This window comes from Acipenser ruthenus, chromosome 15 (assembly GCF_902713425.1).
Source record: "Acipenser ruthenus chromosome 15, fAciRut3.2 maternal haplotype, whole genome shotgun sequence".
Taxonomy (NCBI): Eukaryota; Metazoa; Chordata; class Actinopteri; order Acipenseriformes; family Acipenseridae; genus Acipenser; species Acipenser ruthenus.
The window spans coordinates 6709185-6728109 of record NC_081203.1 but is presented as its reverse complement, the minus strand read 5'-3'; the positions used below and the strand labels follow the sequence as shown (position 1 = coordinate 6728109).

Below are 18925 nucleotides of genomic sequence, written 5' to 3'. Positions count from 1 at the left end.
ATACATTTTTACCTTACTTTGGTGACTTATTTCTCTTACTGTATGACAGGTATAGACTTTTTTCTACATTTCACCTAAGGGAACTACAAATTAAAAGTGAAATGGTGCATTTGGCTGATTCTTTTGCTGTGCCAATACACTGAAAACATGTGAACTATCCTTGCTATATAGAGTCTCTGGCAGTTCTCGCTGATAACTTGGCGCTAGGAACTACTGCTCCTCTCAGTTGGGACAATAATCTTCTTTTGATTTTAGATTTTTGACCTTAGACACAATTCGTAGTTCCTCTATAGGCACTTCACCTAAACCTTGCTGGCATGGGTAACTGCAAAAAGGTACACTGTAGAAGAAAATGATATATTTCACAATTCACTCTAGTCTTGAAAAATAGGACTTTTACATGTTCACACAGAATTTCAATCTCCTTTTCAACTCAACACAATCTGAGACCCATTGTGTATTCTGTTTGCAGAACACATATATGTTTTATGAGATACATCATCTCCAACTGAAGGGTAAAAACAACAAATTGTAACATACGTATATGTCGTTGACATGTAACACAATTTTTGTTCCTGGGTAGTAAGTGTTATTTCCTAATTGCTTATGCCTCAAAAGTATAGAAAATGGCTATTATTCCCCACAAACTTTGCTTTTGTGACCAGGACAGTGATATTTTGAAATTTACCTATTTTCCAGAACATTCCAGATAGATTCAGTGCTGAGTAAACTTGGAGTAACTTCTAGAACTTTCTAGAACTTTCCAGTAATATAAATAGTAGTATAAATACAGGGGCCTTAAGCCCACCAGTTCAGTTTGGTTCCAGCTGCCTAAGTGGATACATGTCTGCATTTTTCTGAGATGGCATCAAGGTCATAGGAGACTTCCAAATGGTGGCATTCCTGATGGGTCTCCAAGGCGGTTTTACCAAGTTTCCCTGCTATCTTTGCCTTTGGGACAGCAGGGACACCAAGGCGCACTACCACAGGCGGGACTGGCCACAGCGGACCAAGTGCTCTGTGGGGAGGAACAACGTCAAGTGGGAGCCACTGGTGGACCCCCGGAAGGTGCTGATGCCACCACTGCACATCAAATTGGGCCTTATGAAACAATTTGTCAGAGCTCTAGATAAGGAGTCAGCAGCCTTCAAGTATCTTCAAGACTTCTTCCCTAAGCTGTCTGAGGCAAAGGTCAAAGCCGGTGTCTTCATCGGACCACAGATAAAGAAGATCCTGGAGTGCAACGAATTCCCCAAGAAGCTCACTAGTAAGGAGAAAGCGGCTTGGAACAGCTTTGTCGCAGTGGTTCGGGGCTTCCTGGGCAATCACAAGGCCGAAAACTATGTGGAGCTGGTTGAGACTCTGGTGAAGAACTACGGCACAATGGGCTGTAGGATGTCCCTCAAAGTCCATATCCTTGATGCTCATCTTGATAAATTCAAGGAGAACATGGGAGCGTACTCGGAGGAGCAAGGCGAGCGCTTCCACCAGGATATACTGGACTTTGAACGCCGCTACCAAGGACAGTATAACGAGAACATGATGGGAGACTACATTTAGGGGCTGATTCGTGAAAGTGATTTACAGTATAATCGTAAATCTCGAAAAACTACTCACTTCTAAATCTTTTGTAGTCATTTTTGTATTACTTTAGTACAAATACATGCTAATTTGGATTCATATGTTGTTTTTTTCTGACTTTATGTAAACGAAAAGACACAAATTCGCCCGTTTTCTCATTGGAAATAGTTAAATTTCAAAATATCACTGTCCTGGTCACAAAAGCAAAGTTTGTGGGGAATAATAGCCATTTTCTATACTTTTGAGGCTTAAGCAATTAGGAAATAACACTTACTACCCAGGAACCAAAAAAAAATAAAAAATTGTTACACGGTGTTACCATTGTTGTGCTAGTTCCTCCAGGTACACACATATTGTGCAATTTAGCATAGCTCAGTGCTGACTAATGTTTTTTATTTTTTTAAACTAACAAACAGTTATTTGTTTATATAGGAGCATCTGTATCAGGTTTATTTACTATTAATTGTGGCATCCCCCAACTGCATATGATGCCGTGGGGTGAAATCATTTGTAAACACAATGTAAATGTTCACTCCTACGCTACAACACACAACTTTATATTTCTGTGAACCTTGGTGCACCACTGCTATTACAGCCTTACTAGAGTGTCTTGTTGATTTTAAAAGCTGGACATCTTCCTTAAATTCCTTAAAAACAGATTTGGGCAACCTGTTCTCCAATATAAAAACTGATATTCGAAAAATTACAAAAGTGTCTTTTTATCATGTATGAAACTAAACCTAGGTCTTTTCTTTCTTTGTCCGATGCTGAGAAGTTATTTGTGCTTTTGTTTTTGTCTAGACACTATTGCAATGCTTTATTTGCTGGGTCATGCCTTAACATGTTTGCAGCTTGTTCAGAATGCAGCTTCTAAGGTTCTCACTGGAACAAAGAAGCAGGCTCATATTATATTACTCCTGTGTTGACCTCATTGCACTGGCTTCCAGTGCATTTTACAATTGATTTAAAATCTTACTATTTACATATAAAGCACTAACTGGCTTGGCACTGGATTACCTCTGAGCACTTTACAGTCTGCTAATGCTGGCCTTTTCAGCCTCCCAAAGGTCAGCACCCCTACACCCCTACCACGTGACTATAATACGCCACGAATCTTAGGGTTAGGGTTAGGTTATTGTTGTGTGTATTTAAAGTTACTGCCAATAACCCATGAACCTTAGGTTTAGGGTTAGGTTATTGTTATGAAATAAACTTTGTTTTAGTACCTACATTTATCATCACCCTACTCATTTGTATAATGCACTCACATACTGACCATGCAGGGTTCTAGTCTGGATGTAGATATGTATATCAATAATGCTTTCATTTGAGGTTGTTGTTCAAAGGATGCACACCATTTTAAATGCACTAACACCGTGATTCAAAGCCCTGATTTGCGCGTTTTACAGCAATGTAAAGTTACCCTCGATCACCTGCACTATAGTGCAAACAGGAGCCATACAGTACATCCTGACTCTTCTGTAGAAATCTATAAATCCTAAACGTTTATCTTATTTTTTTTCTATTGAAATTGACTATTATGCTGTCATATCCATAATATATCTTCAAAATAATCATATGTTAATGTACAGGAATGTTTTATTTTTTTCTGTTGCTCTCAGTTACTGGCAAAAATAGAAGGTATGGTTCATACTATATTTAAAATAAATGAGATCGATACTACAAGACACACAATACAGCAACTTTAGCATAAATTATTGAGATGATCAGATTCTGGTACTATGTAGAGGGTGTCTGCCTGTAAGTCACGCTTACACAGACTTGATGCCGTCCAGGTAGTTCTTTCCAGCACTGAATGTTCTTGCGCAAGGCGCGTAGCCCCGCCTCTCACTTGAGTTCAGAAATAATAGCAAGTCGTTGCAGATTAACTTGAACCTATTGTGCACTGAACGAGTTCATGCACTGACTGGTTTTCTAATAGGTTGGATGACATCAAAACAGTAATGCGCGTGGTCCTGTTAAGAAATTGTATATTATACAAAGCTATAACTAAGTTAACTTTAACGTGCTTTTAAACTTTGGTTCCTAAGACAGACACTTTGCTGCAAAAGAAACTCACAGCGCCTCAAGAACACACACACTAGTTTTTATCTGGTATAGAATGACTGGTAAGTCTCGAGTCTTTGTAACGCATCAGTTTATTAACATTTTAATACAATGGCTAAATGTTTTTTTTTTGTGTGTGTGTTTATTTATTTAACAACATCCCGCTATTTCTTCCCCATGATAGTGTCCAGCCTGATCGCGCTTGGTGCTCTGTTCCTTGTGCTGCTGTGGTCGCAAACGAGTTCTGGACAAGCAAGTAAGTTGCTCAATTTCTGCAGGTATCTGCGTTTAATTCTACTATATTACGAACTCAACTTTAATAAAATGTTTCATATCCTAATTGTACGCAGTATTTTATGGATTAGCCTTAATAATGACAATTTAAAGTCACAGCGTATTATATTACTGTTTAGCTTTTTTTGTGCTTTTTTTTTTGTCCACAAACGTGTGAAAAATCCTGCTTCCGCGTTCTGTTAACATTTATTAGTAGGTCTTTTTTTAAATAAGATAAACTTTGTGTTTTGTCATTTATAACCGTTCCCTACAGTACTTTTGTGCTGTACGTTTGTAGTTTATCAAGGCATGCTTGTTACAAATACAATCAAACAATTTAAAAATGTAATTTGAGCTGTTGCGGAAATGTTCTAATAACTATATTAAGGTACACGTACTTGGCATACAGCGTACTATCAGTAGCATTATTTTTTGGAACAGATAAATACTCTTATTCTATCATGTGTTTGAATGAGTGAAGATAATTGTTTTGTCATTCATACAGTGCAACAGTCAATTTGATACTTAAACTGTTTTATAACATTATAACAAGCTAGTGTTCTACATAACGGAATTGTTTAGACACCGCCTTCTGCAGGAATAGGCGATCCTTTTAGTGAAATCAGTAGTACCAGGTGTGTTGCAGGATTATAGACATTTATACACGCTTCCCCTCCCCTCCCCCTTCATATTGACATTCCTGTTGGATTCCTCTTTACTGTCTCAGTGTGACAGTATGTGTTAGCTTTTGTCAATCCAATACAAGGTGAAATTGAAAAAGAAAGCTTTGGAGTAGCCAGTGACACACATGTTCTGCTTGCAACTGTGCTGCTATAAACCAAACGTGTAACAAATATACAGACATCTTATGAAACAGATTTTATACACATCTTAGTTTTTATTTAATTCTTTGAAAATATACTTATTATACTTTGTCTTTAATTGTTTAGAGAATAGACAGACAAACACAACTCATACCAAAATAAACATAGCAGTGTAAAATAAATGCAAAAAATGTGTTCCAAATTTGTTGCATAAGAATTCTTAACGTCTTCAATATTGGTTTACAGTATTAAGAACAGTGCATACTGTAATCTCGATAATACATACTGGGAAATGCCATATCTCCTTCATTTTGTCTTCCAGTTTGAGTATTCATTTCATTACAAGTAAGACTTTGGGCATGGTTCCCCAAGCTTGTCTTAGTATTTTTTTCTGAAAAGAAATTGCACAATAAAGAAGAATGTCACAAGTTTGCTCAGACATGTTAACAGTTAAATTTAGGAACTGAAAAGCTGTTGCATACAGCTGTCCTTGCATACAGTAGCCTGTCTCTGATCTGCACCAGTTGGGAATAGACCCTGTTTAGATTAGTGATTTGTCCTGTACAATGTACATAATCCAAACCACACTCAAAATACCTTGTCTTTGTTTTACATTTGAGACTTTCCTGATGTGTATAATGAAACAAAAACTAGCAACGATCCTTAAAATATACAGCTTTAAAAGTTTTGCAAGCTTTTTATAATACTGATGTTTCTCCGCTGCTATTTCATTGTGAAAACCTGGTTTGGATTATTATGTTCAGACAGCTGGGGTCTGGAGAGCAAGCTGTAAAAATGATTATAAAAGTTGCAGAGAAGTAGTATTATAAAAGTATAAAAACAGAAACGTGTTTTATAGTCGTCTTCTTTTGAGGACTGCTATGTGGTTTTATTGGCCCTTTCATTAACGGTCTGCGCTTGAGCTCCTAAACTGTTTATACAGGTCATTAAGCAGGTAATTCCAGACAATCTGCAATTACTCAGCGGGACAGTTGGTGTTTTGGCTGGTGTTGGGGGACTACCCTAAATTTTTATCCATTTCACTTAGTTTTTACCTGAAGTAGTTTAGTAGCCTAAATACTGTTGACGAAAGCAATAGGAAATTTGAGTAGTAAATCTGCTAACATCCTTACGAGTGAGCATTACATTCAGCCTCTCCTGGGCACAGTTAGATACCAGGACATTGTTGCAAAGAATTTAGAAAGCTTCCTTTTTCCTTCAACAAAAAAAAACAAGCATTCAAAAACAAACCTCTGTTTCCTAAATTTCAATAGATTAACCCATAATAGTCCATGTAATTCAGATTATGCTGTGTAAGTACCTCATATTGATATACAGGTATAAAAATATTTAGTTATAACAAAAAACTAATATTGAAGAATGCACATTAAATTATTATTTCTTTATTATGTATGTTTTTGAATTGGCCTGTTATCCACTAGCAAATAGAATATTCTGCATTAAAAAGAAACATAGATTTGAATTATGCTGCTATTGTTATTTTGGCTTTTAAAAAATACCCGATTACAAATCATCTGTGATTGAAGGTGGTTTTTGGAGTTTCATGCAGTCTTGGCATTCAGTGATTGAGTTTTGTAATACTTTTTTAAAGCAGTGCCAGCTACAGGGCAACAATGACACATTGTCATGGGCCTTGACTTTATCTGGAACATCTCAGAAACGTAAGAATATTGAGTTTACACCCCACAAGACTGGACTTGTCCTACTAGCAAGTTTCATTATTTCAGGATGTGCTTGACTGTTCAAAAATTCGTTGTCAGTCTTGGGAGACAAAAACAAACTTGCCTGATAAGTGCCTTGCAAGACCACTGAAAGAAAGATCCATCTGAATGCAAGCCAAGTGTGAGGGGTCATCAATTCACACACACATACCTGACACGCCCTCCTGGTAAAAAAACAAACTTGTTTCTAGTAAAAGAAGGGGGTGAGGAAGGTTAGTGGAAATGGTCTTTCCACATTTTGGTTGAGTTAGCCTGTAATACTAATATTTCCAAAAGGATTGCATACATATTTCAGTGTGGTATGTTGTTGTGATAAGGAGACTCGGGTATTTTGGCCTGTTTCTTGTTTGTGTGAGTCACCTATTAGATCTGTCTGTAAAAACATGAGTGATTTTAAATTCTCTTTCAACTCATAAACACTCCTCTTCAAAGCTCACTTTTTAGATAGTGGTGCCTTCACTATAGTTTTATAATATTTCTAATATCAAAACTTTGCTGGGATCAAGGGTTTCAATTAATCAGTATAAATTAGCTGAAAAACAAAAGTACAGTGTAATTCATTCCATTTTACAGTAAAAACCATTGCAGGCACATAGAGGGTCCTCATAATCCCACAACGATGGTGCAATTTATTTTAAAACTCTATAGGAGGCTAGTAGTGTAAAATGAAATACAAGTTTGGTGTGTTTTGTGCACGCACATTAGGTGAATACGGGGTAGTGATGTAATGAGTTTGGACTGCTTAAGGTAAAAAAGTGAAAGTGTTCAGGTATGGACATGTTAAAAACATTAGAAATGTGTACATACAGTACAAACACCAGGGCTTGAAATTAACTTTTCCATGCACTAGCCACCATGTCTAGTGGATGGAAAAATCCACCCGCCACACAGATATTTTACCGGCCAACATCATTCCAGGGGGCGACGACAAAAGAAAATGTAGAAACAAGCAACATTTATGAGCAGTCTCAACAGGGTCTGAAACAATCTGCCTCATGATTGAAGATAAAGCTTCTGAGATGTGTTGGGCATCTGCCCTCTCCACAGACTGCATGCCCACAAACTGCACAGTCACCAGCCCTTTCTGGAAGAATCATACATATACTAGCTCCTCTTCTGACAGCGCTATGGGCTGAACCATCTGACATCACTGACAGGAACTTTGCAACTTTTTATTTTGAGTTATTTTCGAGTTTTATGTAAATTTGTTTTTTTTCTGGGCTATCGTTTTTGATATACTGTATGAAATTTGTGTTTTCGGTTACTTTCCAAAATGTTTGAGTGGTTTTTTTCTGTCAAAGTACGTATAACTCGACAGTACTTGCACACTTAAGTTGTACCTTCTTTCCTTTGCTGTCTTCCACAACGAAATCCCCATGGCACATTCTCCTGGGGATTTTGTGTGTCGGTATTTTTTTACATTTTGCCACAATTCTGTATTAAATGCTCCGTATCTTAAGTCAGGAAGGCGGGACATTGCCCAGCAGCACTGGGAAATGTATTTATTATTATTTTTATAGTAGGTTTCATTTTTTAATGGGAAAAGGGTAAAGTCACCGTGAATTGATTAACCATTTCCACAGTTTTTCCGGTGTTTATTTACTATCCAAATAGCCTGGAGGTCGCCGGTTCGAATCCAGGCTATTGCATTGCCGACAGTGGACGGGAGTTTCCAGGGGGAGGCGCACAATTGGCCAGGCGCCTGCAGGCTTGCCTGTAAGCTGCCCAGAGCTGTGTTGTCCTCCGACACTGTAGCTCTGGGTTGGCTGCATGCTGGGCCTGCAGAGTGAAAAAAAGCAGTCTGGTCCGCTTCGGAGGACAACGTGTGTTCGTCTTCGCCGTTCCCGAGTCAGTGCAGAAGTCCAAAAAAATACAATTGGACATTTCAAATTGGGAGAAAAACTGGTAAAAACAATTGCCGACTACTAAATTTATAAAAACTACAGCAGTCCCTGTATTAAAATTAAAACTTCACCGGTTACACTTTCAGTGAGGTTAAAATGCTAACAAGTTGATCGCATTTGTTCAGCAATTGATACCCATGTGTTCTCCTTTTTCATCTGATCCTATAATCAGCTCTATCGACCAGCATATACGCAGGGATAAACACTGAGCACCTTCTCAATAAGCAACCGGTCATCCATTTTGGCGTTGTAATAACCATAGCGACGAGGTCAAAGTTCAGCTGATTTGTCAGTGACTGCAGTTTGAGCAGGGCGATTGCCGGTAGAAAGTATAAACTGCACTGCGACACGACAGCGATGATCGCAGGTCGCCTTGCTCTTCAACGACAGACGAGCGATGGAATATAAACCGGCCTTAACACTTTGAATGCCACATTGTTTCCCCATACAACGTTGTCTTTCACCAGCATTCTGCATCATTTAGTAAGTGGTTTTCGGTTGTGAGATATCTGCGTTCTGAGTACCAATGATTTAAGTTTGTTTAAGTCTGTTTGGGATACAGCAGGGTGATGTTGTGACTTTGTCTTTTTGTTGTCACGTGTAGTATTCTCTGAATGGTAAATTGAAGGACATCTGCATATAACTGATACATTTCAGTTCATTCTCTTTACCAGCATTTTGACCTTTTATTGTCTATAGGGTGTAATGTTCTAACTTATTGGTGTTTGCTTGATGTGTGGATTGTATGTTGGCCAGGTCTATATACCAGAGAAATACAGGTATATAAATAAACAAGCAAACAAATACAAAAATATATCAAGACCACAGAAAGCGATGCATTTTAGTGGTAGGTCTTGAATTGTGTGTGTGCTGTAGTACCTGGGACTTGGAATGCACTCAACAATTGTAATCCCTGCATGTCAGCAAACACAGCCACTTAAAATAAAAATGACTTCTCTCCTTCCTTACCAACTGCCAACATGCATTTCATGGATCCATGCATGGCTTCTAGAGTGAACACTATGCAAAACTACCCCTGCTGACGTGGTGGCTTAGGAGTCTGGATTGAAATGTGCTGCTCAGGGAAACTTCATACAGTGGCTGTGCTGTCTAGACCGGTGTACTGTCTGCTATTGAGACTTACTGTGTCAGGTTTGTGTTGAGGTGTTTTCTTGTGTTTTAGTGCACTCTAACCTTAAATGAGGTTTTAAAGACACTTACAAAAAATAAACTGTCCTTGTGCTGTACCCCTGCATGGAAAGCCACCTTCCACTCTCTGTTTTTTCTTCACACACTGAAACTGGTAACAAGATTGAAAGGTTGAGCTGCTATTTATTCAAGAACCATCGAGAGAGCTGCATTTGCACGCCCATTTGATCTGGTTGTATTAGCTCACAAGAGAAACACTTCATAAGTAAAACTGCAATCGTTGCAGTAGTAATATTACAGACAAGCACTTCAGTTCAGGGGCTACGGTATGTGCGCGCATACAGGTTCAGAGCAGCTCAAGTGTAACCGGGTGGCTCAAAGATAACAATCTAAGCCAGCTCAGGGTGGAGTTTTAAGTGTAAACACACAGTACAGTAAACTCAGGAGTCAATTTGATGAACCCGTGACCCCGCTGGTAGAAGTCACTGCTGCATTTTATAGTTTTACAGCACTGGGGAATCACCCTGAATTGCTTTGGCCATTTGTTCCAGAATTGGACATGTAGTCCAGGGTAATTCCCCAGTGCTGTAATAATGCTCTTGTAAAATGTGGCTTATCCCTGCACCGGTATACATTGATCCAAGAAAAAACAATGTAAAGTTGTGTCTAAAATGAACTTCATTCAGTTTCTTCATGCTATGGCCAGATGGTCAGTCAATGACGCCCAGTCACACATTCCTCACTGGTGAAAGCATTAGCCGAAGTCTCCTGTTGGTCATGCTCATTCACATGTTCTGGTCTTCAGACAGCTCTAACATTTCAGTTGTTGACACTTATATGGTTGTTAATTTAGAGTGCATTTTGAGGTCAGCAAAGTTTGCCAAAAAGGAAAAAATGTAGTGTGTTTAGATAGCGCTGAGGCTCTGTACATGTAATTTGCATATTGTGTCCATATATTTGTGATTGGATTTATTAATTAGTATTATGTTTTGCTTTGGCAGGGGTGAAAATCCCTACAGTGTCAAATACTACTGCAATTGGGCAGGCCGCCAGACATGTGAGAGTGTGTGTCTGAACGGAAGGCTGATCTGATTGGAGGGGAAAGGAAAGATGTGCAGAATGTGCTCACACTAGATGAATTCTTCAATCTACACTGCTCCACCACAAGCACATACAGAATACATGTATTCATGTGCATTTACTACGTTTAAATGCACATGCAAGTGATAGTCTTTTGACTCTGAAAACAAATGTGCAGAGTTTACCTGCTTCACTCAGTCGTGTTCAGTGGAATCAATGCTTTGGAAATGCCAGCCTGATTCCAGCAAAGGAAAATGCACCGAATAAGAACATTTACATACAAGATGAGGCCGTTCGGCCAATCTACTCTCTTCTGGTTCCTACTAGGTCATTGATCTCAGAACTTTGTTAAGTTGGGTCTTAAAGGATCCAAGTTTTTCAGCCTTGACATACCCTCACCACTCTGTATGAAGAAGTGTCTCCTTCCCTGTGTGTCCTCTGGTCCTGGTTAAAGAATAAGCAACACAATTTTCCAAACTTTTTCTTGTGCTGAAAACAAAGACTCTTTCTTCGATTGTGCGAGTGCTAACACAACCTCTGTATTTGTTTTTGTTCCAGCAAATCCTTGTTGTTCTTATCCATGCCAAAACCGTGGGGTGTGTGTCAGATTTGGAATGGAGCAATATGAATGTGATTGCACTCGCACTGGCTACTATGGAGTTAATTGCACTAATCGTAAGTATTGTTGTCATGTACTGGAATGAATTCAAGTCAAGGTGTAAAATGTGATACACTGTACAGTGAAATCTAAATGAAATGGTCACCGAAGGGACTAAACATCAGTAGGATGATTGAACTATTTTTTTTTTTTTTTTTTTTTTTAAGTAAAAATGTACAACATTGAATTGCAATCGCAAAAAACTATGAAACCTATTTCTCGGCACAGCCTTGAATACTAATTTAGAAATAGCAGTAAAACCTGGCATAAGGACAGAGGTTTCCATATACAGAACCTCCAGTTTCTGATGTTCTCAATACCTTGTGCGACAGAATCAAGTTTCATTGTAATGGGTGAGCAGTTCTGTATATAGATGTAGGTGTGACAGTCTCCATACACCCTCAGATTATAATAGAGGTGCACTCCACTTACAACAGATCCTGTTAGAACAGAGTTCTGTTTACAATGTACTGAGGAGGCATGTCCCTGCCAAACAACATGGGCTTTAATGGGGAATTAGTCTGCTTAAAACTAACTCATTTATAATGTATATACCTTTTAATACATATAGTTTTCCTGTTCCACAGGCAGGTCTTTTGCATTTAATACGTACGGTTTAATACATACACTACCATTTTAGTACATACAGTTTTCCTATTCCACAGGTAGATATTTTGCACAAGTAAGGTACATCCGGGACAGTAAAGGACAGTCACTCACAGCAGCATTTGTGACGTCAGGCTGGAAAGACAGTTGCTGTTTGCTTTTATTCTTTTGTTTTTGTTGGCACAGCAGTTGTTCAGTTTAAACGTATACAATTTTAATTACATTTAGCAAAAATTTACATTCACAAAACGGTGCTACTTTTTACATTCTATGGCCCACAAAGTCATGTTTTATACAAATGATTAATCCCTGTTCTTTGGCAGTTAAGCTTTCTTGTATTGTTTATATTTAAGGTACTTCTGTTCTCAGTTACACACAGCATTTCAGAATGTGTTTACAACGTACTTCGTTTATAAAGTACTGATTTCCATTGCCCCTTGGAGTCCCTTATAAGTGGAGTGCACCTGTACACTCAAAAGAACCTCCTTAGGGAGTTCCATTACAATTGGACAAGTTGTTCTCTAGCTGTCTACAGAGCTGTGTTGTGAGACATGCATACAGTGTGGACATTTACCTCCACTGCTGTACACTCCAGTTATAAGGGATGTGCAACCCCAGCAGGGAATACACACTGAATGCCACTGCCCTCCTTGCCAATTCAAAGTAGTTCTGTCATTTCCCGAAAATAATTTTAATTTACAGGAAGAGCCGTGAAGTTTCCTGGCTTGCACATGTTGCTTCAGGCAGCATTCCTAAATCAATACTGAATATCCGTTTTTAATTTTTTTTTTTTTGTTATTCTTCAACTTCCATTTCATTTGATGTTTTCGCCAGGAATCTCCGTTGTTTCCTACGTCACTTTTTGTGACAAAATATTAGAAACCCCTGCCATCACACTGTCAGTAGGGTTACCGGGCACTATGAACTGCACTAGACGTGTTTAAACTGTGCTGCAGGAATACGTGACAATACTCAGTCTAAGGTAGAAATCTGCTGTGTCTCCAGAATGGCCCATGTGAGCAGAGTCCACCCTTTCCAGACCGCCATGTACAGGACATATACAAGTGTGTGCTACATAGTGCACTTTTTTCAATATTTTATCCAACCCTGTATACCAGGCTTTTACCCACCCTTCTAAGCAGGAGCTGCTTCATGTGTTCAACACCAGACAGCTGCATATCACATCCTTGTGTAATACCTCGTAGTGCTATTAAAATGAATTACGGAGGGACCTCCGAGTTGTCAAAAGCCTTGTTTATACTAGCCAGGCCTACTGAAGTCAGCAGAGGCTCTTGGTGTAAATGACTTTAATAGATGTTCATGTCATTTTAAGCCAGTTATTCACAAACCGGAGAAGCCAGTGAAATTCAAAAGGGAACCAATTGCTAATAAGGGTATGATTCAATTTAATAAGGGTATGATTCAATTTAATAAGGGTATGATTAAATTTAATTAGGTTATGATTCAGCATGAAATGAATCCTGTTTGAACTTGAACTGTTGCAAAAGCAATTCTGTTTCTGCTTCTCATGGTAATGTCAATGTGCTCATGTAGTGATTCATTTGAGGCTGTAATATTTGACTATGAGATGCACACAGCAGAGACGTTATGAAGCAAAACTTCAGATAGCCTTGCTGGGTTTATATACAGAACATCTTGATAGTGATGTCCATTATACGACTGCATAAATGCTGTTTAAAACTGAAATGGCTTACTTTTTCTTTCAGCTGAATTCTGGACAAGGATTTACGAATTACTGAAACCAAGTCCTGATACGTTGCACTATATTTTGACTAACTTTAAGTGGCTCTGGAACATCATTAACCAAACCTTTATCAGGGACAGACTCATGCGTCTTGTACTGACAGGTAGGTGACATCTTCCTGTCCAGGTGAGCCGTTTAAAGAAAGTGTTGCTAACAAAAGCATTTCATAAATCTTACCCATTAGCTACATAGGTCTCAGAAAGAAACACATGTCATAGCAAACCTGTGTTTTCTTTTTAAACACACATCTGGTACTACACTAGGCTCTCGGTTTGCTTGCCTTACCTTCCACAGTGTCAGTTACTGTTTTACTTCCTTGGTCTTTTCACCCCAGTAGTGTCTTCTGGGTCAAGGCATTTCAACAGGGGGAACAGCTGGTTGGTTAATCACAGGAAAGAAGCCAGTAAAGCATTGGGTAGGATTTAACCCTTCAAGTGAAATGACCCAGGAAGTGCAAGACAGTCTAAAGCATGGCTTGCAAACATAGTTTTCTTTAATCTAGTGTACAGTAGTAGCATATTTCATGTTTCACATGTTTGTTCAAACATGTGTTACTTCCAAAACTACATATTTGAGACCAATATAGTTAATGGATGCGTGTGGTGGAGAAAATTTATGCCATTATTGTCTTAGCTTCAATTACTTTTGAATCATCAAATTTTTCCTTTAATTTCTTACCTGCTTAATATCATATTATGTGTGTTAAGAATGATTCGCCGTTTTTTGTGTGTACGTTGTTCATTATTTGCCACGATCAATTCTATTCTATTCTATTCCAGAAAAAAATGCTTTTGAAATGAAGGCTGATTGTGGGGAAGCATATTAGCGTTGCGCTCTACTGAAGCCTATAGTTGAAGCCTTGTCCGTTGAAGCCTTGTCCATTGAAGCGTGTGGAACACTGGTATGCTTCCCTACCTTGCTTCCCCACAGTCAGCCTTGATGAGTCTTATTAGAAGCAATGCTTGCTGGAATAGTTAGTATTTATAGTGCAATTTGCTAGGCTAGCTCACAACAACTTTAAGCCTAAACTGCATTTATTTATATTAGCCAAAATCTCTAAGCTACATTTTTTAACTTGGTGTATGGCTCCAAGCACATACCACATACTTTGCCTATTGCAGTAGTATACTGTATTACTAACCTACATTAGCAAACCACTGCGTCTTATCCTTGCTTTATTCCCCAGCCACAAACTGCTGCAGGTTATCAGCTCACCAGCCTTCCTTCCTGTACATTTCCAGTTTATTCAAATCCTCTTCATTCAGCTTCTGTCATATCAGAGCTGTGTCACGAACACTGCTCCTATACTGAAGCTGAGTGGCTATTTTGACCTTCTTTTGGCTCTGCACCCAATAGCTATGTGTGAATCTGCTCTGAACTGATCACCGTGTTGCACCATTTGCTGTACAGGTCTCCAATGTGCAGTTTTGAAAGAAGAGCATTTATACAACAGTATATACAATGTATACAAAACTTGTATAGGAGAGTTTTGTGAATACATCTTTATCAGCATTAAGTAATCTACAGATTTTTTTTTTGTTATCATATTCTGAAGCAATGAAACTTACAGTTTAGTCAACATATTTATAAAGATTCTATGCTCAAGATGTCTGTCTAAATTTCTATAGGAATAATTTTTTCAAGGATGGGCTGTCTGCACCGTTTTATAATGTTAAATTGTGTGGTATATTCTCTGTAATTTTATGAGCTGCCAGGAAGTTGATCTGTAAATGTCATCAAACTGATTGAATTCTGTTTATTCAGGTGGTGGATAAGTTCCTTTTTAGTCCTTTTTTAGTCCTGTATTTAGTTTTTTAAATGTTGTGATTGATTGATGGAATGTCTGTTCATATACACAAAGCAGGAGTAGCACAAACATGAATTCACTATATTCCAACAAGTTACTGGGACAGATAAATAAATGTCTTGGTTTTTCATTTTATGAGACTGGTACAGCATTCAGCATTGAAACGGGTCTTGGCAGTTGCTAGTGCAGAAATCTTTCTGCTTTGGTAGTACATGGATAAGATTTGGGGTATCCCTTTGAAAAGGTTCCCGTAGTAAAAGCAGAGCAATGTGTAATACAGCACAGTGGAAGTATGGTAAAGTATAAGTAAGCATTGCAAAGCCCAGAGAGGTACGGTAAAGCATATTAAACTATGGTAAATGCATAGTTGGGAAAAATACCTTTCAAATTTACTCGGGTAAACTTTAAAAACAGACCACTGCAGACAGAGCACACATTGTGGAGAATAAATTGCAGATTTCCACCCCAACTTCTAACTTCTCTGAAGGAATTGTTCATCATAATAGTTTAGCAATGGCCACGTCCTTAACCATCCCCTTGCTGAGCTCCAATAGTGGCCCTACTATAGTTATCAATAAATACAGGAAATCAAGGGAAAGTCCTTTGTGAAGTTCTAAGCAATAGGTTCCTTGCCCTAAGTGTGTCCTTCCATGTTTAACATGTTTCCCCTTTTCCTATAAAACAGTTCCACTTTTTCAATACAACATACACCCGCCCCTCGTTATATCGCCCCTCGCTATACTGCGGATTCTGATATATCGTGGTCCTGGAGTTGGCTCCCCATTTTTACAGTCTAACTACGCATGCTTTAGCTGAAGTATACATAGGCAAATTCACTTATAATTACTGTTCATTTTATTTCGTACTACACAAACAGAAATACACAAAACAAATAAAAACAAAGCATTAATATCATACTGTTAACATATACGCACGCATTGCACAATTACACAAAGCAAATTAAATATCTACTTGCTGAAGCGGTTTTTATTTTAGCCAGTGAGGTGTTCACAATGCACTAGCAAAAGTCACAAGGCAGTGACGTCAGCTCCCTAGCAACAAGCCTCCTATGTTGGCAATGGATTCTTTCAATGCAGTTTGTGCATTTGAGAAAGGAGAGGAAGACTCATGAAATTAATTGGAGACTTAAGTTGATGAGAAGCAATTACCCTCCGCAGTACGAATTAAAATGGTGCACTGCTTTTTATATGTAAAATGAGAAAAAAACAGCTTGTGTAGAGGGTTTATACTGGACCCTGACACCCCCGATAAAACGAGGGAGTGGGTTGTACAGTATTTGTTAGCCTATTTGTTTTTCTATGGGTCTCTCGCTATATCGCGGCCCTCGATATATAGCTGATTTATACTGGACTCCAACACCCGCGATATATCGAGTGGGTGGTGTACTTTGTCTATTGCAGAAGGATACAATATTAATAACCAAGCTAACCACAATATTTTATCCAAAGTGCTGCAGGATATCCCCTCTCCTCCTTTCCTTACTTTATATTTGTGTTCATTCAGATACTCTCCATTCCTCTTGACTTCCATCAGAGCTGTGTCACAAACAATACTGGTATACTAAAGATGAGTTGCAACCAATTGCAATAAACAGCAAGTCCCATTTCTAGTTTAATTCAGCTTATCATTTGATTTGGTAACAAAAAATGTGCTAATGATCATTTGCATTGAGAATCTAGCCCCATCTGTTTTTTATTCAAATACATTACTAATGCTAGTGTATACATACTGAAATGACCCCCCCATTTAGTGGCTACAATGTATATCTTGCCTGTCTAACAGGCACTGTGGTGTTAACATTATACTGTTCTGAATGCTGTCCCTTGTATGTGAGATAAGATGCTGATAAAAGCTTTATAACTAGGAATGCAGACAGGCTATGCATAGTGTTCCCCACAATCAGCTCTAATGCAGCGCCCACCCATTACACCAGCAGTGAAGCAGTGTAATTATTTATACCATTACAACTTCCGTTTCTAAGAAATATTTTTGTTGTCATGAATTTAACCAGAACACGTCCCCTTCGACTCGGTATAAAAAGTTTTTCTCACGTTTGACAGGTCATCTAAACTGCTGTACCAAGCGTGCAAACCCGAAACCAACTCCTACAATTGCAAAGCCTGGCTTTAGCTGATAATCATTCCTTTTCTTAAAAGGATGAGTTTTTAAAAGAGAATGTATCAGTTGCTCTGAGCAAAATCCCAGTATGTATAATTGTGCAACATTTAGCTGACATGTTAAACCTGGGTTTCTAACAAATACATCGGTGAATTTAAATATTTAGTTTACACTTGGCAAGTCAACGTTTAGCTAACATTTCTAACAAATAAATCAGTGAAAAAATACATGTAACTTATATCTCTTTTTTTGTTGTTGTTTAAACTTTGCGATTCAACATTTACCTGACCAGATAAATCTGAAAAAAATCATCGTTCACCAATTAAATCTTGGGTTTTCACAAAATAAAGTATGCACACCGGGAGTGAAGCGAACGACACGAGCACAGCACGAGTACAAAAAAATGATGTAGCTAGTCATGAAAAGAAAACTGTCTCCTTTTGCTCATTTTGTGGAGACGAAATAAAATAAATAAAACACAAAACAGTATAGGCACACCACACACTAAAAATAAGAAAAGGTAAGAACTTGGCCTAATTAGCTGTCATTTATGTATTTATTTAAAATTTTCTATCCTGTGCTTCCGAGTGGTGCATCCAGTAAAGGTGCTCCGCGTGGAGTGCAGGATGCGCACTATAGCCTGGAGATCGCAGGTTCAAATCCAGGCTATAGGGCGCATCCAGGGTTCTTAGGGGGTGCTGCACAATTGGCCGAGCACTGCCCGGGTAGGGAGGGCTTAGGTCGGCAGGGCAATCCATGGTTCACTGGGCACCAGCGACCCCTATGGCTGATAGGGCGCCTGCGGGTCTGCAGTGGAGCCATTCAGATCTGTGTTGTCCGGCACTATAGGTCTGGTGGCTTCACTATGAATCCGCAGTGCGAAAAATGACGGCTTGGCAGGAACATGTTTCCATGCCTGTCAGCACTGAGTTTTCAAAATACGGGAGCTTTTGTAAACTGAAATCACATACCTGTCAACTATTGAAAATACAAAATCGAGGGGGGGGGGGGGGTTTAGGGGGCGTGGCGCCCAAAACACATTACATCATCTGACGGGTCCTCAAACCAAATGCGTTTGAAACAATTGACATTCATGGTTTAAAGTTGAATAATCCTGTGGTGGGAGTTTGTCCTGAACTACTGAATGGCATGCTACAGTTTTTCGGGTTTTATTAATTGTATTTTTCATTGCTTTTTCCAGTGTTTGTTGGCTATCCACCAATTTAATTTTTTTTTGGGGCGTTTTATCGGGTTTTATCGGTTAAAACCGAAAATCAGAAGCTGTAAGTATATTAGCATGCGTAGGGTTTTACTTGTAGTACACACTTTG

The 18925-nt window shown here is 38.7% G+C and overlaps 1 protein-coding gene across 1 annotated transcript in view; it reads left to right on the top strand.

Moving 5' to 3' along the window:
* Positions 1–3450: 3450 nt before the first annotated feature.
* Positions 3451–18925, top strand: part of LOC117422616 (prostaglandin G/H synthase 1-like) — a gene marked incomplete at its 3' end in the record, with an annotated part of 35075 nt that continues 19600 nt past the window's right edge. Inside the window, 4 exon segments of the mRNA XM_058987064.1 lie at positions 3451–3710; positions 3833–3904; positions 11179–11295; positions 13612–13752. Coding sequence (XP_058843047.1) covers positions 3704–3710; positions 3833–3904; positions 11179–11295; positions 13612–13752 — 337 coding nt within the window. The 5' untranslated portion in view covers positions 3451–3703.